Source organism: Neofelis nebulosa, chromosome 15 (assembly GCF_028018385.1).
Source record: "Neofelis nebulosa isolate mNeoNeb1 chromosome 15, mNeoNeb1.pri, whole genome shotgun sequence".
Lineage (NCBI taxonomy): Eukaryota > Metazoa > Chordata > Mammalia > Carnivora > Felidae > Neofelis > Neofelis nebulosa.
The window spans coordinates 34381690-34400375 of record NC_080796.1 but is presented as its reverse complement, the minus strand read 5'-3'; the positions used below and the strand labels follow the sequence as shown (position 1 = coordinate 34400375).

The following is an 18686-nucleotide window of genomic DNA, read 5'->3' as shown; positions in this document are numbered from 1 at the left end:
ATTCATTTTTGAGAGAGACAGAGACAGAATGCGAGTGGGTTAGGGGTAGAGAGAGAGGGAGACACAGAAGCCAAAGCGGGCTCCAGGCTCTGAGCCATCAGCACAGAGCCCGACGCAGGGCTCGAACTCAAAAGCTGTGAGATCATGACCTGAGCCAAAGTCAGATGCTCAACCGACTGAGCCACCCAGGAGCCCCTTAAATGTTTCTTGAATGAATTAATGATGACCATGGAGAGAGAGAGGAGGAGGTAGGGCAGGATAGCCTAAGTTTCAAAGGAGGAAAGGTAGAGAATCAACTGCACATGGCAGTGGGGAACATTGTCTATTCTCCTATAGTCTCTATTCTGCTATAAAACTCTGTGCTATTAGATTATGAAACCATGAACAGCCTCTATTCTGTAAGACTTCAATGTACACAAGATCTGATCTTCGGAAGCATATCTATACAGGCAACGCTCAGTTTATGAGAATTCCATGGAAGGTTAACACTATATTGAGTGTATGCCTTTTGAGCTCATTTTTAGTTTTCATTTGAGAGTAGACATTTAATAAAGAAAAAGTGAAAAATATTATTCTGTTTTTGGTCTTTGATCCTATTCTGTACCCCCTGTTTTCAGTGTTTCAAATGATAATAAATCATTGGAGGTTCCCACACCCATATTTTTAAATCACCCTTATTTTTGAATAACTGCATAATATTTCAAAGAGTAGATATACCATAACTTATTTAAATATTTCCCTAGTGATGATCATTTAGATTTTGTCAAAATTGCCAATAATGTTTTTTTTTAATTTTATTTTTTATTTTTTTAAATTTATATCCAAATTAGTTAGCATATAGTGCAATAATAATTTCAGGAGTAGATGCCTTAGTGCCCCTTACCCATTTAGCCCATCCCCCCTCCCACAACCCCTCCAGCAACCCTCAATTTGTTCTCCATATTTATGAGTCTCTTCTATTTTGTCCCCCTCCCTGTTTTTATATTATTTTTGTTTCCCTTCTCTTATGTTCATCTGTTTTGTTTCTTTTTTTTTTTTAATTTTTTTTTTTTAACGTTTATTTATTTTTTTTGAGACAGAGAGAGACAGAGCATGAACAGGGGAGGGTCAGGGAGAGAGGGAGACACAGAATGTGAAACAGGCTCCAGGCTCTGAGCAGTCAGCACAGAGCCCGATGCAGGGCTCGAACCCACAGACCGCGAGATCGTGACCTGAGCCGAAGTCGGATGCTTAACCGACTGAGCCACCCAGGCGCCCCCATCTGTTTTGTCTCTTAAAGTCCTCATATGAGTGAAGTCATATGATATTTGTTTTTCTCTGACTGACTAATTTCACTTAGTATAATACCCTCTGGTTCCATACACATAGTTGCAAATGGCAAGGTTTCATTCTTTTTGATTGCTGAGTAATACTCCATTGTATATATATACCACATCTCCTTTATCCATTCATCCATCGATGGTCATTTGGGCTCTTTCCATACTTTGGCTATTGTTGATAGTGCTGCTCTAAATATGGGGGTGCATGTGTCCCTTCGAAATAGCACACCTGTATCCCGTGGATAAATGCCTAGTAGTGCAATTGCTGGGTTGTAGGGTAGTTCTGTTTTCAGTTTTTTGAGGAAGTGTTTTCCAGAGTGTCTGCACCAGCTTGCATTCCCAGCCAGTAAAGTTGTAATGAACATCTTCTTGTGGAATATTTCAGTAAGAATAAATTCTTAGAAATGAGATTACTAGCTCAAGCCAGTTGAAGAATGTTGTATATCATATTTATCTGTTGAATATTATTATTTTTATGTATTTGCTTTGAGGTACTCTGGCAAAAAGTTATTACCAGTGTAGTAACATGTCAGTAGACATAAACTTGATACTTGAAAACATGGATTTAGGGGTGCCTGGGTGGCTCAGTCGGTTAAGTGTCTGACTTTGGCTCAGGGCATGATCTCATGGCTTGTGAGTTTGAGCCCTGCGTTGGGCTCTATGCTGACAGCTCAGAGCCTGGAGCCTGCTTCTGATTCTGTGTTTCCCTCTCTCTCTGCCCCTCCCCGACTCATTCTCTGTCTCTCTCTCTCAGAAATAAATAAACATTAAAAAATTAAAAAAAAAACAAACTATGAATTCATATCTTAGCTCTACTACTTACTGGTGACTTTCTTCAGCTTTCTTTCCCATATTGGATAGTCTTTTCCATCTGTTCAGTGGAATAATATTGTAACCAGCCTTGCATGAGTTACAGACTAAGGATTAATAATGTTAATAAGATACTGTTTTATTGGTAAAACATACTCAAGTGAGAATAGTTTTGGAAAAATAGCTCTGAGATTTCTAAACTCCACATGCCATCTACCTATTGATGATGACGTCATTAAATGCAATGTTTATGGAAGTGGTCAGTTTTAACGTAGTGGAGTTATATAAGCCTTTCTCAAGTGATAAAGAATTTATCAGCCAAATTATTAGAGGCTGCCTGTGTGAAATAATCAGAAACTTAATTTTTTCTATTAGATCATTCTGTCCATCAGGTTATTCTGTCTTGACGTTAGTTTAAACAAACTGAAATATCATTTACCTGCCCCCTCCTCTCTCCCTCACCACCCAAAAAAACCTCGTAGGAGATAATTCCATAAAGGCAATAAATTAATTCAGTGAGTTGTTTGGGTTAAAAAAAAAAATTCTAGAGATTTTTAGATGTTACTAATGTTGAATTTTTTAAAATGTTTATTTTAGAGAGAGAGCGAGTGAGCACGAGCACATGCAAGTGGGGGAGGCACAGAGAGATAGGGAGACGTAGAATCCAAAGCAGGCTCCAGGCTCCAAGCTGTTAGCACAGAGCCCCACGCGGGGCTCTAACTCACAAACCACGAGATCATGACTTGAGCCAAAGTCAGATGCTTAACCGACTGAGCCACCCAGGCACCCCATTACTAATGATGAATGTTATGCAGTAATACTATATTTGGGCAGGTATATAATGTATTCCCACTCATTCTCATAGACTTTTATTTATTTAATTTCTACCTTTCATTTGTACACTTTTGGCTTCTTTAGTACTTAAAAATAGAAACATTTCCCAAGGTCTTTCATCTAAAAACTCCCAAGTTTCTCATCAACTACTTTTAAATCTTCACAAGCATAGATGATACATATTTTTATTAGAAAAGTCACTGCTGGTGGGGCACCTGGGTGGCTGAGTCAGTTAAGCGTCTGACTTCGGCTCAGGTTATGATCTCACAGTTCGTGGGTTTGAGTCCCGCATCGGGCTCTGTGCTGACAGCTCAGAGCCTAGAGCCTGCTTCAGATTCTGTCTCCCTCCCCCTGCTCATGCGCTTTTTCTCAAAAATAAATAAACATTAAAAAAATTACAAAAAAGAAAAGAAAAATCACTGCTGGCATGTGCAATTTTTAAAATATATTAATTTGAAGGCAAGACTACACTGTATGTTAGCTAACTTGACAATAAATTATTAAATATGTATATACTAATTTAAAATAATCATTTTGGGAGGGGGGACAAAGTTGAAACTAAGTGTGTGGGAGTATAGTGATCCCCCACACAATTTTATCAAAGTCTTCAAATTTTATCCATGTCTTGAGGTTTGGAAGCACATAAAAGCTTATCCAGCTAAAAGAAGCTCAGTTTTAGAAGATGCAAAGATATGGGTTTATACTTCATTTTAGAAAGATTTTAACTTTTAGGTCAATCTGCAGTCCTACCCCAAGTTACTACACTAGAATCATCAATTGAATCTCTGCAAAGGGCTCAGAACCTTTTAACCCTGAAAGCAATTGATTCTTTTCTTCAGCAATTAGAAGAAAACATAAGGGAGATACTCAGTGGCTCTCTTCTCACCACCAGCATTTTTAGTTTTAGATTGGAAAATCTGTTACCTAAAATATAGCTGCATAAAGTGTTTGTTTTATATGAGTATTACTCTTACCACCATTTTTTGAGCTTTTATAGTAGTTCAGGTGCTGTGCTGTGTGCTTTGTACACCTTATTTAATCTACACATCAATTCTAGAAATCAGTAGGGGTCAAACTTACCTTACCAATTACCAGTAACAGATCCAGAGTTGAAAATGGCCTTTCTTATTATACTATTTTATGAGTGTTGATCGATAGTGAGCTTTGCCCCTGCTAAGGACTCACGATGATGCCACCAGTGGTGTAAGATGGGTATTACTTTCCTGAGGTACCTAAAGTTAGCAACATAGAAGTGACAGGAACTTAGATTTCATTATTTCTAATCCAGATATTGGGATCATTCTATTAAAAAAGACTATAATCCTTTTGCATTTAAATAAGTTCCATAACTAGTTCTTACGCAATTTAATCTGAAGTACCTGAAAAAAAACCTGGTTATTTATGGTTTAATGTTGTAGCATACATTTGAGTCTTCAGATTTTATACAATAGTATTTCTATTGTAATAGTATTTCTATGGCTATTAAATGTCTCACTCGACATTAGTGTGTGGAAATGATATTATTACTTGATTTGGGGAGGAGGTGTGAGGAATAATCATTTTTATTCTGCGTAATTTCCATGTGTAGTGAAATAAGCAGCATCTTTAAATGACAGTATTTTCATAGCATGTATGTGACACTTATTATAATGAAATGTCTTTTTCATGATTTTGCTGTGACTGGACATCTACTTTGTGCGTGTGTGTATATGTGTAGGGAACTGTTGGGAAGAAAATAAGATTTAACTAGCTTCATTTTAGCTATTTTAAATATTTTAAGAGCTTCTAAAGAAAGGTTATAGCAGAGTATATTTCTTTATAATTTCTTTCCTTTTATATGGTATTAAGACATCAACTGATGATTCACAGTCAGTGTAAAATGGCAAAGTTTCATTTTTATTTTAATAGGACTTAAAAACTATTAATAGCTAAGGGGAAGGAAAGATAAATATGTTTCTCTTGTCACCAGGAAATAATTCCTCACAATGCCCAAATTTCACTAGCTTAAAAGTTCCTCAATTTCTGGTTGTTTATCTCATCAAGATAGGGTATCTTAAGATTTATTTGAGGTTTCAAATAGTACAATTAGAAAGTGAAAATAAGTAGGAAGGACCAACCGCCCGCTATATTTCAGGGAAAGGAGAGATGCGAATCACAAATAAATTTTTTTTCAAAAGCTCCAATTCCTTAATTTTAAATGTTAGATTGACTGTAAGTGTAGTATCACCTTGCTGCTTTCATTAGTAGTTATTAAATTAACTTCATTCTCAAGTTAAAATGAAAGATTTTATTTCCCTTTCAGAAACAACATCTGACCAAAGTGACATTGAAGGTAGGATCAGAGCCCTAAAGGATGAGCTGCGGAAAAGAAAATCAGTTGTGGACCAGCTGAAGAAGGAACAGAGAAAACGGCAGAAGGAAAGACTGAAAGCCCAAGAAGCCAGTCTGATCAAACAGTTAGAGGTTAGACATAGGAAAGGGGTTCAGTATCAAGGCTAATGTATATTGGAACCTAAAATGTTTTTTTAATGTTGTTAATAAAGTAATGGCGTAGAATTTTTCATTATTAGTTTGGTGCCACATTTTAACCTCTTTTTAAAAGAAATCCAAGGTTATCTAAACAAACTCTTGCTTAAAGCGTTAAATATTAAAATAATAAATCTTGGGGTGCCTGGGTGGCTCAGTCGGTTGGGCATCCGACTTTGGCTCAGGTCATGATCTCGTGGTTCATGAGTTCGATCCCCACATCAGGCTCTGTGCTGACAGCTCGGAGCCTGGAGCCTGCTTTAGATTCTGTGTCTTTCTCTTTCTCTCCCCCTCCCCTGCTCATGCTCTGTCTCTCTCTGTCTCAAAAATAAATAAAACATTAAATAAAAAAATAAATCTTATAGCATCAAGTATTAAGTAAATGTTCTTAAAATCAAATTAAAATAAGAGGTTTTTTTCTTAGAAAGATTAGGCCTGTGAAAGATTGAAATTCACGCCCTCTTAAGCAAAGAATCATTAGATGAATAATTCTGTAAAAAAAGATAAATAATTCTAGCTATTGAAACTGTTACTGCCTTTTTAAAAACAATTTGTTTTTTTTTAAGCAGAATGATATTTCATGCCACATTGTCCTATTTGAATGGCTCAGAAGTGATAATTCTAAACTAGACTTCTCCCATGCTCTAGCAGCCTTCCCTGATTCTACCCCAGCTGGAAACCTGGTTTTGATATTTCCTCATTCTGTTTTCTCTTATCCTTTTGGTTACCAGATCTCACTGGTACTTTTTCTTTTTTTTTTTTTTTTTTTATGAGTCTGCTTGCTTTTTCCATTCCAGCTGCCATCGAGCCGACTGGGGCCTCACGACCCCTTATCTCTGCTCTCTGCGTGGCCTCTTAAATGCCCCTGTCTCTGTTGCTTCCCTAATACTTGCATACCTTCTGCCAGCCTAGTGTTCCTAAAATGCCACATTCATCATAGAATCAGTCTGAACGTCCTGCTCCTCGCAAGAATCCCTTCTCACGGCATCACCAGAGAAGACCTTTCAGCTTCTACCTGAACACTTCCAATAATAGGAAATCTCAAAATTTCAAGGCAGTTGCTTTCATTGTAGGACTCTAGGTTCTGTAAATGTTAAAAATCTTTTGGTTCTGTTAGTCAGTATTTCTGTCCTTTCAATGGTCCTTGTTGTGGTAACACCAAATATGTATTCCTCCTACATCTGTTAATTTAGTCATCAAATATTTAAGTGCCTATTTGTATGCCAGAATTCAGCTAATGACTTTACATGTATTCATTTTATCCTCAAGCAACAGTGGCTTTACTGTCTATAGTTTTACGGATGAGGAAATTGAGTTTCAGGGAGAGTAATGCTATTCAGGCACACACCACTCAGAAGTGGTAAAGCTAGATTTTAATAGAGCTCATATTCTAAATTTTGTGTCCTATCTTCCACATAGAAAACAGGGCTGCTGACAGATGCGGAGAAAATAGACATTTACACAGGTACACAATACAGAGATGGGAACAGGGACTGTAACTTGCACAGATGTTTAGAAGTAAGGGAAATGCTTAAGGTAGAATAGCCATACTGGCAAGTTCATGTTGGAAAATAGTGGGAAACAAAATTCAAAAATAAAGATCATGTTCAGGATCTTGGAATCAGATGGATGAGTTTGGACTTCAAGTCAGTAGTCTTCAACGTGACCACATGTTAGAATTAACTGGGGAGCTCTTTGAAAAATACAAATATCCAGTCTCCCTCCCAGAGGGATTAATAATCTAGGGTGGGACCCAGAATTTAAAAGCACTAGTGTAAGGTAATGGAGAGCCATTGAAAATTAAATGAAATACTATTAGATTGAAGAGCACTGCTCAAAATTCTTCATTAATGGATATGCCAGCCAGAAGTGCTAGCACTAGAGAATTGCCATAGGATCCATCTCATTCAACATTTTACTAGATGGTTTACAGACAAAAGAAAGTTGTGTATTTAGGTTTTAGAATTATAGTATATGATGGAGAAAAACATAATATATATAGCATTTCATATAAAAAATCTTTGGGAGTTTATTTAATCACAGATGTAATAAGTCAACTACATCCATGTAAGTATAGCTTTCAGATCTGAGAAGTTATAGTCCTCATATATACCTAGCTAGCTAGACCATCTAGCTTTGGTGTGTGTTTAATACCAGAGGTTACTTTACCAAAACATTGAAAATTTAGAGGATATGGATAGTGAAAGTTGTAAAAGTAGGGATTTCAGCCCAAGTGTTAGGGATCTGTGGCAACTGAGTAGCATCCATATGGTCATTCATTCATTTTATGATGTTGACTGACAGCCTGTTTGGGGCCAAACACTGAGTAGGTACTGGATATACAGTGTTGAACAAAACAGCTATAGTCTCAAATAGAGATACAAAAGTAGGGATTTTAGCCCAGAAAACTAAGAAATATAATAGATAAAGGACTTCCCTTAGATTTCATCCAAATCAGAATTACACATTAGTGTTTATAGAATGGCTGATAACATTTTTTGTAATTCTGAACTATCATGTTCTCTAATCACAGCCTTCCTTCTTCAGGATTTGTATTCCCAAGGATTTGTATTCCCAAGAAGCCGCCATTGAACTCTGCGTAATGCCTAAACTTCTTAAAAATAACATGGAAGTATTAGGACACCCTTAAAAGAATAATTACATGGTCAGCTAAAGAAGTTTTTTAATGGGGCAGGACCCAAATGATTGCTTCATAGGTATTAAATTTTTGTAAAATGAGACTTTGTCATTTTCTAACTCATATTAGGATTATGGTTCCACATATATGCTTATACATAGTCTGTTTCAAGAAGGATCTACAAGTAAATGTTGATGGCACTCTGGGGAATGACATGGATACTGGGAGAAAGATTTTTACATTACATCTTCTTTCCTGTTTGAATATTTTACCATAAAATATACTATTTTCTAATTTAAAATAGTTTTTTTTAAAAAAAATTCTGTATAGTGACTCCTCTGATTTTTCTAAACTAGTCATATGATGAATTCATTAAGAAAACTGAAGCAGAGCTTAGCCGAGATTTGGAAACATCACCAACAGCCAAGCCTCAAATCAAAACGCTCTCCTCAGCTTCTGAAAAACCCAAGATCAAGCCCCTTCCACTACACAGGTAGAAATTTTTGATAACTTCTCTATATTCTGCCTTGTTTGAGAAAAGAATTAAGGGAAGACTTTTAGTAGAAGCTATCTTTTAAGTAACTGTGAGGTTAATTTTAACCAATATTTTTACTTTCACTAGAGTAGAGTTATGTATGATGTAATCACAAATCGAATTTATCATAAGGTACAGGTTTAAAAATATATTCTGAATCCTGAAATCTGGTGGGCACAATGAAAATAGTATCCTCCAGTATTGCTAGTAGCAATAGACTTTTGCAAAGCAGTTTGCCAGTGTTTCAGAAGTAAAAAACAACCTGTAACTTTTGACTCTGTAATTTCACTCCTGGAAACCTAGTTTGAGAAAATATGCAATATCTTTATGTCCAGAAATAGGTGAATAGCCCAGTAACTTAAGGGTCTTCCTAGCGATGGAATATTATGCAGCCAGTCAGTGCAAATACAGAATGCTGAGAGGCAGCATTGGAGATTGTATATAAAAAGGTGAGGTTGCAATATTTAAACTGAATTTTGAGCAATGAGCAGGGGGTAAGCAGTCAGTGGGACTGAGAAATAGGGGTCATTTCAGAGAAGGACGTCGATGAATGACCAAAAGCAGCAGGGAGCTTGGCATGTTACAGAAACTGAACATTATAGAATGTTGCTAATGTTAGAAGAGACTGGAAAAATAAAAACTGAATTGTGAAAACCTTGTACTCACTCATTCATAATATAGTTTCTCTTTTACTTTTCAGAAGATGGGAAGCCTTTGAAGGCTTTCCCAAAAAATACTTAGGGATTTTTAAGTCTGTTACAAAAATAATAGAGACTCATGATAATTAATTTCTCATTACCTCAGTTTGAATCATGGCTTCAGTACCAGCTAGCTGTTTAACTTTGTTGGGCAAGTTGTTTAATCTCTCTGTGCTTATTTTTTTTAATAGGGATTTATATCCCTATAATAACACCTAACTAATTAACTTGTTATGAGAATTAAAAGACTTAACTTAGATCAGAGCTTAGCATACAATTAGCACTGCGTATTAGTTACTGTTTATTATTTTAATTAGAATATTGAGGGAAGCAGTAAAAAGAAGAAAAGTTTAAATCATATACTGAACTATCCCAGAATTGCAAATGTCAACAATTAGATGTATTTCCTTTTAGGATTTCTTATGCTTAGATTTTATATGTTTGGTGTTTTGTTTTGTTTTGTTTTTGTAATATATACATTTTTCCATTATATTACAAAACTGTAAATTTTATTTTTAGATTTCTACATAATACACTAATGAATTGCTTTATGGTTTTATTAACCAGACTCTTGGAGGATTTTAACTAGAGAATGATGTAATCACATTTGTGTTCAGAGAGCTCTTTCTGACTAGTATATGAAGGAGAAATAGAAAAGAGCAAACTTGGAAGCAAGGAGAACAGGAGTCTAGACCAGGCTTCAAATAATCAGTGGAAATAAGAACAGAGATAGGAAATAAACTTAGAAATATTTAAGAAGCAGGGGTGCCTGGCTGGCTCAGTTGGTAGAGCATGTGACTCTTGATCTTGGGATTGTGAGTTCAGGCCCCACATTGGGGATAGAGTTTAGTTTAAAAAAAAAAAAAGGAATTTATTCTTAAAAACACTTAAAATATTTGAGAAGTAGACTTCACTAAAGTGCTAGATAGGGGAACAAGAGAAATCTAGAATGACTCCCAGGTTTCTCTTAAATGGTTGGGTCAACATTCCATTAACCTGAATGGAAAGTCAGATGTTCTTTTGTGGGTAGCTTATGACTTTGGTTTTAGAATACAAATTTTGAGGTGCACATGGTTCACCTAAGGAGAATTATCCAGGAAAGATGTCAGTGTAAGATATATATGGGATGAGGAGCATAAAGATGGTGGTTGAAAGCGTATATATAGCAACATCACCCAAGGAAGATACACATTCAGAGAGAATAAAAGGGAGCCAAGTACTAATTATGATAAAATAGCATTTAAAGGCATTATAAAGAGAAGCGGAAGCCAAATACTATGACTTAGCAAATAAAGAGAAGGCAAGAAAATGAAGAATGTAGCTCTTTCTGTTAACTTAAAGAATAAGAGAGGACAGCAGCCAGGAGGTGGAAGAATGAAGAATTGAGAGGTAAAATTTTGAGGCTCATGGCGTACTTATAAGCGAAGGGGAAAAATCTCCAGGTTGAAGGACTGAAGGTTCTAGGAAAGTGAACGTATGACTGAAGAGTACCATTAATGAGGCTGAGGCAATGTGTGAGATTTTCGGCAGGAGGTTCAAACAATCAGCTTTGAATACGTGTGAAAGACACACCTCTTTCTGTCCTGCAGACAGAAGGAAAGGCAGTTGGGATGGCTATGAATATAGATACATTTGTAGGTAGAAAGGCTCAGGGTAAGAAAGGTCATGCTGATGGCCTCTGTTTTTCTCATTAAAAGAGGCAAGATTGTCTACTGAGAGTGATAAGGCCAGAAACAGGCTTGGTGAAAGTGACAGGTTGGAATACGTCCTGTGAAGAAGTAGTTTTCTGAGAGTTGACTGCTTGTTGTTACCAGTTATTACAGTATCAGCAGTACATTTATTTCTACTCTTTATTTTTTTGTTTCAGATCTGAAACAGCAAAGAACTGGAAATCACTAACAGAATCAGAGCGTGCCAGAGGGTCGTTGGAGTCCATTGCTGAACATGTTGGTATGTAACTAGGGAAAATAATGATGCTGTATCCACTAGACTTAAGAATTTATGCAAGGGCGTATATAATTCTGCCTCTACAGCGTTTCGATTAAAAAATGAATTTCTTAAAGATAATAATTATTGAAATTTTAAGTTACTTTTATATAAAAGTGATTTATTGGTTATATATAAATTTAAAAACTGAAGCATAAAGACATTAATCTAAAATGGTTGAGTGTATCATCGGCATCCCTAAATTCTCCCTTAATCAAATTTTATAACTGATTATATATTTTTTTCAGCCTATACTATTTCTCAGGGTTAAGTGGTTATATACATGTATATTTTTCAACTTAATCCAACGAAAGATGAGAATTATTGAAAATAAAGTGTAATTCAATGAGGAAATAAAACTGAGGCATAAAAAAGCCTATGTAGAAACAATGACAAAATAGAGATTTGAATTCAGAACTTTTACTTCTTGGTTTGTTAGCTCATCAAATATTTTTTTTTTCTTATTCTGCAGTTTTAGCTCTTAAAATACTGTATTTGCAGAAATTGTTATTTTTTCTCTTGCATTTGCATTTGAGAGCTTAGCTAAAGTCCCCAGGAAAATTCATTCTTTTCAAAGTATCTTTGTCCCTCCTTCATTGTTTTCCTATATGAAATAATGTGTATGAAATATCTATCTGGTTTCACATGATTTGAGGAATTGATCACTCAAATCAGTGTCTCTATTAACTTAGAGCCATTTTTCTTCACTTTCTAAGTTAAGACAGCCCTTAAGAAATATTTCAAACTTTAAATTTCCAGTCATTCTAAACGTTCTGGTTATTGCTGGGGCAATATATTCTCTTAAAGGAAAAACTTACCTTATATGGTAACTAAAACAGGTTATATTTATTGACCAGAGTTTTTCCTCATGAAGATTTGGCTTTTACTTAAACTTTGGTTCCAGCAGTTAAAAGGTTGTGATTAAATAATTTTGATAAGATTTTTTTTCTTTTCCTTAAAGATGCTGCATTGGCAGGTTCTGAGAGATCAGTATCGGAAAGGTCTTTATCTGCATATGTGAAGAGAGTCATTGAATTGGATAGACAAACAGAAGAGCATTTTCAGACTTCATCCCCAATTCTTAGATCATCAAGGAAAGCCAGAGCAGAATCTGGTGATTCTTTAGAAAATGTACCATCATTATCTCTTCTCAAAGAATTGAATGCCCCTAATAGAATTCTGGATGTGTTAGATGCCAAGGTTGAAGAAGCTAGTCAAAAATCAGAAATACAAGAAGTAGACTATGCAAAATTGGAAGAGAGTGTGATTGAAGAGGCCTATTCAAAACAATGTAGGAAGTCTGATGTCTTACTGAAACTAGACCTGGACCAGGGAGATTCATCTGAAATTCTTTCAAGGAAGGATCTTCCTTTAGATTCTGTAAATGTTCAGAAAGACTTAGTTAGATTAGCCATTGAAAATCTTCATAAAAAACAGTCGAAAGAGAGAGAGTCAGATCAAGGTACTGATCACAGTACAAGCACCCAATCAGAAAAAGAAGTTCATGAACAAAGGAACATAAAGGAAAGGGACTCATCTTTGTCAGAGCATCTTTTTGCTCCTAAGGAGACATCATACTCTGAAGATTTTGAAGTGTCTTCTCTCAAGAAAGACATTTCAGCTGAACTGTACAAAGATGACTTTGAGGTGTCATCTTTGTTGTCACTCAGGAAAGACTCTCAATCTTGCAGAGATGAGTCACGGCCAACAAAGAACTCTACAAGTAGAGCCACTAGCTTGGGCAGTGATGATGAAATCAGTGAGTGCCTCAGTGAGAAAAGCCTTTCTGTTCATAGCAGTGTCCACTCTGAGAGGCTATTAGAACTCAAGTCCCCCACTGAGCTTATGAAAAGTAAGGAGCGCAGTGATGTAGAGCATGAACAGGGAGTTACGGAACCCCCTTCCTTGGTTTCAGTTTCTGTTGCAGATGAGTTACATGATTTCCACATTGGCGATAGGGTGTTGATTGGCAATGTTCAGCCAGGAACTCTTCGATTCAAAGGCGTGACCAGTTTTGCCAAAGGATTTTGGGCTGGAGTGGAGTTGGATAAAGCTGAAGGAAATAACAATGGGACCTATGATGGCATTGTATACTTTGTGTGCAGAGAGAAGCATGGTATTTTTGCTCCCCCTCAAAAAATATCTCACATTCCAGAAAACTTTGATGACTATGTAGACATAAATGAAGATGAAGAGTCTTACTCAGACGGACGATATCAATACTATAATCAAGAACAAAAAGATACAGCAGATTCCAAATTTGATAGAGAAAAGGATGCAGTTGAATATTTTTATGAGAACTCTCTACCTAGTATGCATGATATAGAAGCCTCACTTGATAGAAGCCTTAAAATAGAAACAGACAAGGTACAGAACGTTTCTGGGGTACTTGAAGCCCATGTTCACCAGCAATCTTCAGTGGATTCACTGATCTCTTCAAAGGAAAACAAAGACGTTCCTGGTGCCATAGAAAAGGTTTCCATTGCTGTAGAAGGCGATACTTTAGACAATGCCTTTTCTGAAGAATTAAAGCAGCAGCAGCAGTTGACAGAAAAGGAAGAGGACCTATGTCCTGAGGTGTCAGAAAAGCTCTCTACTCCACTTCTAGATCTTTTAACAAGAGAAAAGAACCAACTAGAAGCCCAGCTGAGGTCCTCACTAAATGAGGAACAGTCAAAGCAGCAGCTAGAAAAAGTCAGCTTACTGACAGACAGTTTACTAACAGTCTTTGTGAAGGACACAGTCAATCAACTACAAGAAATCAAAAAAGCTAGGAATGAGAAAATCCAGCTTAGCAATCAAGGGCTTCTTGATGATGATCGACAGAGTATGCCACCCCAAGGCCTATCCCAAAATCTTGAGGAACAGTCATCAAGCGTTCCAGATTGCTTCTTAAGGCCTGACTTAGAAGATGAAAAAGAAGAGATTTCTTCACCAGATATATGCCCCAGGCCTGTAAGTATTTTGTCTAGAAAGAATGGCAATTTACCTTCTGTAGTGCGTTTTAATTCTGTAGTTCCTCATAGATTTTTTTGTGACATGTTATTTATTAGATAAAGATCACTGTACTAGTTTTTAAAGACCCTGTAGCTGTTTTTCTGTCTGAAGTATGATTGTCCTCTGTTATGTCATGAGTGGTCACTATAGGATTGTCACAAACACTGGCAGTTTTGTGCTGGATTGATGACCCCTGTGTACTGTCTGGAGGTTAGATTCCCTTCCAGATCCACTGAACAGATTTACTCCATGGAGCTTTCCAGTGGTTCTCAATCCAGTTCTTTTTTGCCTATGAAATTATGTGTCTACCTATCTACTCAGTCATAGTTGCTCTGCAGATATTGCCAGTTGTGATGTTGATTCTGGGAAAACTGAAATGCATCCACTATGACCTATACTCAGACAGACCATCAACTTAACTCAGGTTGCCCGTAGACAGTTGAACAAAAGTAACGATTTTGAGGAATTTGAGCCAGATAATCACCAGAGGTGAGAAATTTCATATATTGTTTCCATATCCCAGAGACAAGAGAGTCCTTCAGGAACAAAATAATGATGATTCAAAAAGAAAAAATAACTAATCAATAAACAGTTTATAAAAATTCAGTTATAAGGCTTATGTAAGCAGAATTATGGGAAGCAGGATACTTTCTTCTTAAATTATTAATTAGTAGCCACCATGTTGTTTTTGTTTTGCTTATAGAGAAAAAGAGTAAACATACAAATAATATATTTGCTTTGTCTTTAAAAACAAAAGGCCCAAATGAATGATCTGAGGTTACTAAACGGTGCTCTGTTTGAATGGTTCCATTTCCATAGGAGAGTCCAGTATTTGGTGCCAGTGGACAGGAGGAGCTCGCTAAAAGACTTGCTGAACTTGAGATCAGCCGGGAGTTCCTGAGCGTGTTAGGAGATGATCAAGACTGGTTTGATGAAGACTTTGGTTTGAGCTCTTCTCACAAGATCCCCAAAAACAAGGCAGAAGAAACAATTGTACCTCTAATGGCAGAACCTAAAAGAGCTCCCCAAAAGCCATGTGAGACACTGTTGGCAGTCCCCCATACCACAGAGGAAGTAGAAACTCTTGTACATAATGCAGTGGAAGAACTCTGGAAATGGAAAGAATTAGGTCATGATCTCCACAGCATCAGTGTTCCTACAAAACTGCTTGGCTGTGCCAGTAAGGGTCTAGATATAGAAAGCACTAGTAAAAGAGTCTACAAACAGGTATGTAACCTGGAAGGATAATTTTAATTTTTAAACTCATCTCTGTTGTTTGAAATTTGGATTTGTAGCCATTTTATTTTTGTTTCATTTTTCTCTGTCAAGGCGGTTTTTGATTTAACAAAAGAGATTTTTGAGGAAATATTCGCAGAGGATCCCAACTTGAATCAACCCGTCTGGATGAAGCCATGTAGAATCAACTCCAGTTATTTCCGACGAGTGAAAAATCCAAATAACCTTGATGAAATCAAGGTAAACTGCAAACTAGAGAGTATCTCCTTTTTTGACTTGCTGTTCATTTATGTAGATCTATAAATGCCGTAAAAGCAGGTGCTCTTCTGTATGATTCTCCTTCTGTCCTCAAGGCCTTTTGCATGGTGGGTTTTCAGTACATGTTTGTTGATTCATGAAGTCCATGAGCAGTGGAGGGATGAGGTGAGAGGGAGTCCTGAATCCTCAAGTGTTTGCAAGTGTAACTTTTTAACATTTCCTATGTGTACATAATTTATAATATTTAAGAAAAAATTAGGAAATACTCTGGGAGATAAATTATTGGACTTCCAGGTAAATTTTTGGCAATTTAGAGATCATGGTACAGTGTTCTAGATGTATACCTGAAAACATGTCTTCTATCAAATATGCCAGCCCTAGACAGGTGTTACCTTTTCATCTTTGATTTTGGAGGTCTCAAATTAGTTATGTGGTTTTGAAATATGTGGGATAGTAATATGATATATAAAAAATATTGTTTGTTATCTAAGAAGCCCCTGAAAAGATTAAGTGCCTTGAAGCTACAGTGACTCCCAGCAAAACTTCAAAGTCACATTGGTGGAAATTTCTGCCCGTTCACATGTTTCCTTAATATAGCAAAGGTTGTATTCCCAGTGTAGTGTCTCTTGAACTGTAATGTGCATACGAATCACTGTGGATTTGGTTAACATGGAGATTCTTACTCAGCAGGTCAGGAGTACCATTTCTAACAGACTCCCAAGTGATGTGGACGCTGTTGACCCTAGAACCCACCCTGAGGAACAAGGCTCTGGAATTGTGTTTTCCAGACTTATTTGATCACAGAAAGCCTGCCCCCTGCATCCTGCCCTTATAGCATACCTCCAGCCACAGTTGATCCTTGAACATCTTTGGGGGTTAGAGCTGCCAACCCCCTACTCAGTTGAAAATCTTTACTAACAGTCTACTGGAAACCTTACTGATAATATAAATAGTCAAATAACACACATTTTGTATATTACATGTTTTGTATACTGTATTCTTATAATAAAGTAAGCTAGAGAAAAGAAATGTCACTAAGAAAATCTTAAGGAAAAGAAAATACATTTATGGTACTGTTATGTATTTCTTGAAAAAACTCTGTGTATAAGTGGGTCAACACAGTTCAAACCCATGTTGTTCAAGGGTCACCTGTGCTCATCTTACTGGTGTATTTTCTTACATCATCCAGGAGTGTATGCGGACTATTAAAATATAGTAAAGAACATATACATTATTCTGGTATGTCATGTGGAGGCATTGCCTAAACAATTTAGTCTGTTTTTTTAATTGAGATATAATTAACATAATTATATTTGTTTTAGGTATACAACATAATGATTCTGTATTTGTCTATATTATTAAAAAAACAAGATCACCACAAGTCTAGTTAGCATCCATCATTACATATGGTTACAAATTGTTTTGTGTGATGAAAAAATTTTAAGATCTCTCTTAGTGACTTTCAAATGTACAATACAGTATTATTTAACTACAGAAAGCTTTTGAAAATATTTTGTACTCATAGAACACCAACAGATATTTATGGGATGTCATGTATGCCTACATTGAAGTTAGGCAAACTGTGGCTCACAGTCCAAATCCAGCCTACCACCTGTTTTTGTAAATGAAGGTGTATTGGACCACAGCCACACCCATTTGTTTAAATATTGTGTATGACTGCCATTCTGCTACAACAGCAGACTTCAGTAGTTGCGACAGAGACCAAATGGCCCACAAAGCCTTAAATATTTACAGGCTGAACCCCGCTTAAATTAAAGTAAGGAAGAAATAAAAAGCTTCCAAAGATTACTTTTGATTCATTAAAAAAAGAAAACTTCTAAAATGATTTTCAGCTTTGAGGAATAAAGTATCAGAACTGCCTGGGGAGCTTTTTCAAAACACAGGTGTATTCCATTGCTTTCAGCCCTCCAGTGTTGATACATCCTTGAAAGAGAGAGAGCTAGAAAATGTGTGTGGATTGGTGGAGTTTGAGGGCACATTGGTAGTTTGAGAATCTTTTCAAATGATTCCGATTCATAAATGTGTCTTTTCCCCCCATTGACATTTTTTTAATGGAACAACCATAAAAAGTTGTAAACGCCAATTGTTTTATTAATAACAAAGGACAGATAAGTTGAAATAAGACAAGATACATAATGGGACGCCTGGGTGGCTCAGTTGGTTGAATGTCCAACTCTTGATTTCCACTCAGGTCATGATCCCAGGGTCGTGGGATCGAGCTCTACGTGGAGCCCGCTTAAGATTCTCTCTTTCCCTCTGCCCCTCTTCCCCACTCATGCTCTCTCTCTCTCTCTCTCAAATAAAAATTTTTTTAAAAAGACAAGATGCATAATATATGTCAACAATCATCAAAATGCATATATCAGTATAACACACAGTGATGCTGCCCAGCGATTTTAATATTGAAATAACATTTTGTAAAGTGTTTTTAAGGATGATAGTTTAAATACTGTTAGTAAAATTATCATGCTTTTTATATTGAAGCACTGATTAATATTTTTACAATTCAACATATTCAGTCATGGTGCTTCAAAATAAACTATCCCAGCCAAAGCCTGTACTTTGCTCCCATGGCACTGCTTCGAACCTTTATGTGGGATTCTTTAAGTGCAGAGATTTATTTAATGCTTTCTCTAATAGTTTTGCCCGCTTGAAGTTAGCTAATGGCGGTTCTTAGATAGAGGGAACTCTAAAGTGATTTTTCTTTGCAGATTCATCAGTGGGTTTTACTTTTGTATGTTGTGTAAAAAGAAAAATTCTTTAAGTGAGTAAGTAAAGTCAGAGCATTTGGAATGCTTTTGTCTTCAAATTGCTAAGTGGAACTGTTA

The 18686-nt window shown here is 36.4% G+C and overlaps 1 protein-coding gene across 1 annotated transcript in view; it reads left to right on the top strand.

The window, feature by feature from the left end:
* Nucleotides 1-18686, top strand: part of CEP350 (centrosomal protein 350) — a 164173-nt gene that overhangs the window by 129652 nt on the left and 15835 nt on the right. Inside the window, exons 31-36 of the mRNA XM_058701136.1 lie at nt 5266-5426; nt 8484-8620; nt 11228-11310; nt 12308-14301; nt 15163-15570; nt 15673-15819. Of these exons, the coding sequence (XP_058557119.1) occupies nt 5266-5426; nt 8484-8620; nt 11228-11310; nt 12308-14301; nt 15163-15570; nt 15673-15819 (2930 nt within the window). The remainder of the gene's footprint in view (nt 1-5265; nt 5427-8483; nt 8621-11227; nt 11311-12307; nt 14302-15162; nt 15571-15672; nt 15820-18686) is intronic.